Source organism: Corylus avellana, chromosome ca8, assembly GCF_901000735.1.
Source record: "Corylus avellana chromosome ca8, CavTom2PMs-1.0".
In the NCBI taxonomy this organism is placed as follows: domain Eukaryota; kingdom Viridiplantae; phylum Streptophyta; class Magnoliopsida; order Fagales; family Betulaceae; genus Corylus; species Corylus avellana.
In genome coordinates this window covers 14099764-14102445 of record NC_081548.1, presented here as the reverse complement: position 1 = coordinate 14102445, position 2682 = coordinate 14099764, and the positions used below count along the sequence as shown (strand labels likewise).

Here is a 2682-nt window from a genome sequence, read left to right as displayed (position 1 = left end):
GCAGCCGACCACCCCAAGTAGAGGAGGGGTGGGTGCCTTCAGTTTTGTTTTGTTTTTTAAAAAAAAATTTATAATTAATTTTAATTTATAATCTGGTGTAGTTAGGCTCTTTTTAAAAAGTTTGAGTTTTCTAAATTTAGCTTAGGTGTCATCTGTTGATTGGTTGCACAAAACTCACATTTTGTGCAACCTCCCTATATAAGTTATTCTCTTATTGTACACATTAAAGTTTGAAGGTCATTAATAGCAGTTGATATAACTAAGGTTAACTTTTTTTATTTATTTTTTCTCTTGGTTAAACGTTAGACTAACAGTTTTTTAAGAAAAGTTAAAACTAACGTTAAATAAGGAAGACCTAACGTCTACTTAGAAAAAAAAAAAAAAAAAAAAAGGCCATGCTTGTTCTTTTTTCTTTCTTTCTTTTTTTTAAAAAAAAATTGATATGCTTTTGTGCTAGAGACCAAGTATGAAGTATGTGTAGTAAAGAGATCAGAAAAAGGCCCCTGCATGTTCTTTTTTTTCTTTCTTTGTTTCTCCATTCTCTGTTTCTCAAGTTCTCTGCATATGCAGCTGAAAGATTGTTGCTTTAGGAGAAGAAGACATATGTGATAAGGATTTTTTGGCATATACGTGAAAATTGCTATCATATTAAGGTACGCTTCTTGATATTTTAACAATTGAGTCTTCGTCTTTTGAATAATAATTTGATTAATGTTGATCAATATTCAGTTATCCCATTAACAGAGAGTTATATATATATATTTCACTTCGATTTTTCTTGCTTTTTCATCACTTTTATTTTTCATGGATGTTGACTTCCTACAGCCCACTCAAATTATTCCACTTAGTACTTTTAATGTGTCACATGTGGGTCCTTAGAATGCAACTTTGCTATTCCTTTATATATATAGACATGCACTTACTTTCATTACAAACATTTGTACCGAAAATTGAATTCCTTGTTTTCATTATTGTAGATGTTGGATATTGGTGAGAGATGTGTATTGGACAATAAATCAAATGGACAAATGTCTACTCATGAAAGCCAAAGTAAATCCAACACTCCATGTAGACAAAACATGAGATTTACTGAAGAACTAAAAATTGGTATGAAATTTGATTGTGATGAAAGTGCATATGAGTTTTACAAAGACTATGCTCATCGAATAGGCTTTAGTGTAAGGAAACAATTTGTGAAGTGCACAAAGTCAGGACTTGTTAAAACTTAAAAGGTGGACATTTTGCTGCTCGAAAGAGGGTAAATGAATTATTGACAAACGACAAGAAGAAATACATTCTCATCATGCAATTTCACGTGTGGGGTGTTTAGCAAAAATGACTTGTCAAATTCAAACTGATGGTATGCTAGAAGTTGTTTCATTTCATGAGCAACATAATCATGAATCTGCATCTTCCCCAATGAAACACATGTTAAGATCAACAAGACAAATTACACCTGCTCAAAAAACTATTTCAGATGATGCTGAGAAATCTAGAATAGCAATCAAACAAACTATAGATTTGATGAGCATGCAAGCTAGGGATTGTGAAAATCTTGGCTTTTTGGATGTTGACTATAGAAATTACGTACAGTCTAAGAGGAGAACATCTTTGAAGAAAGGGGATGGTCGTGTTGTGATGGAGTACTTTCATAATATGAAATTAGAAGATCCATCTTATTTTTATTCAATAGAACTTGATGATGATGATCTTATCATGAACATTTTTTGGGCAGATTCTAGATCAATGGTTGATTATGGACATTTCGGTGATGTGAGATGCTTTGACACTACTTACCGTACAAATGCGTTGCACCGACCTTTTGCACCATCTATTGGAGTTAATCACCATAAACAAACAGTTATATTTGATGCGGCATTACTTTATGATGAAACTGTAGATTCATTTAAGTGGTTATTTAAAACTTTTCTAAATTCAATGTCAGGGAAGTAGCCAACAACTATACTTACAGATTAATCTGCTGCAATGGCCAAAGCAATAAGCGAGGTCTTTCCCATCTCACATCATTGTTTATGTGTATGGCATATTTATCAAAATGCTGCCAAGCATCTGAGTGTATTTCACTCATCAAAACAATTTGCAAATGATTTTGGTAATTGTGTACATGATTATGAAGATGAAGATGAATGGCTACGTGCATGGGATAATATGCTTAAGAAGTATAGTCTTACTAATAATAAATGGTTGGATGGAATATTTGATGTAAAAGAGAAATGGGCTATGGTATATGGTCGCCATATGTTCACTGTTGATATGAAAAGTACCCAACGCAGTGAGTCCATGAACAATGTGTTGAAAGGGTACTTGAAACCACAACATAATCTTTTGCAGTTTTTAGTGTTAACAAGGACTATCGTGGCACTGATATTAAAGGTAATTATCAAGAGTTAATACGAAAGCGCTACTCCCATTTGTGTCACAACTTTCGTGAAATTTCCACACTTTCAGTATAGAATAAGATGATTTATGAATATGTTGATAGATGTTCTAAAAAAATATTGAAGGAAATGCAAGAAATGAGAAAAAAGATGTCATTTTAGTGGTGTGGGTGGTCATTTAGTGGTCCAAGGTGAAGCTGATAATATGTTTGATCCCAATGAAGATATAGCTTCGTAAGACGTACGTGGGATTAAAACAAAACTAACAGTTGGACGTCCAAAA

General features: G+C 32.9%; 1 protein-coding gene across 1 annotated transcript; it reads left to right on the top strand.

Moving 5' to 3' along the window:
* The first annotated feature begins 1335 nt into the window (after window positions 1–1335).
* On the top strand, window positions 1336–1953 carry LOC132190916 (protein FAR1-RELATED SEQUENCE 5-like). Its single transcript, XM_059605940.1, has one exon. The coding sequence runs from the start codon at window positions 1336–1338 to the stop codon at window positions 1951–1953; it is 618 nt and encodes a 205-aa protein (XP_059461923.1).
* Window positions 1954–2682: the final 729 nt, after the last annotated feature.

Coding starts and splice junctions, on each gene's coding strand:
- LOC132190916 (XM_059605940.1), top strand. CDS start 1,336: ATGACTTGTCAAATTCAAACTGATGGTATGCTAGAAGTTGTTTCATTT.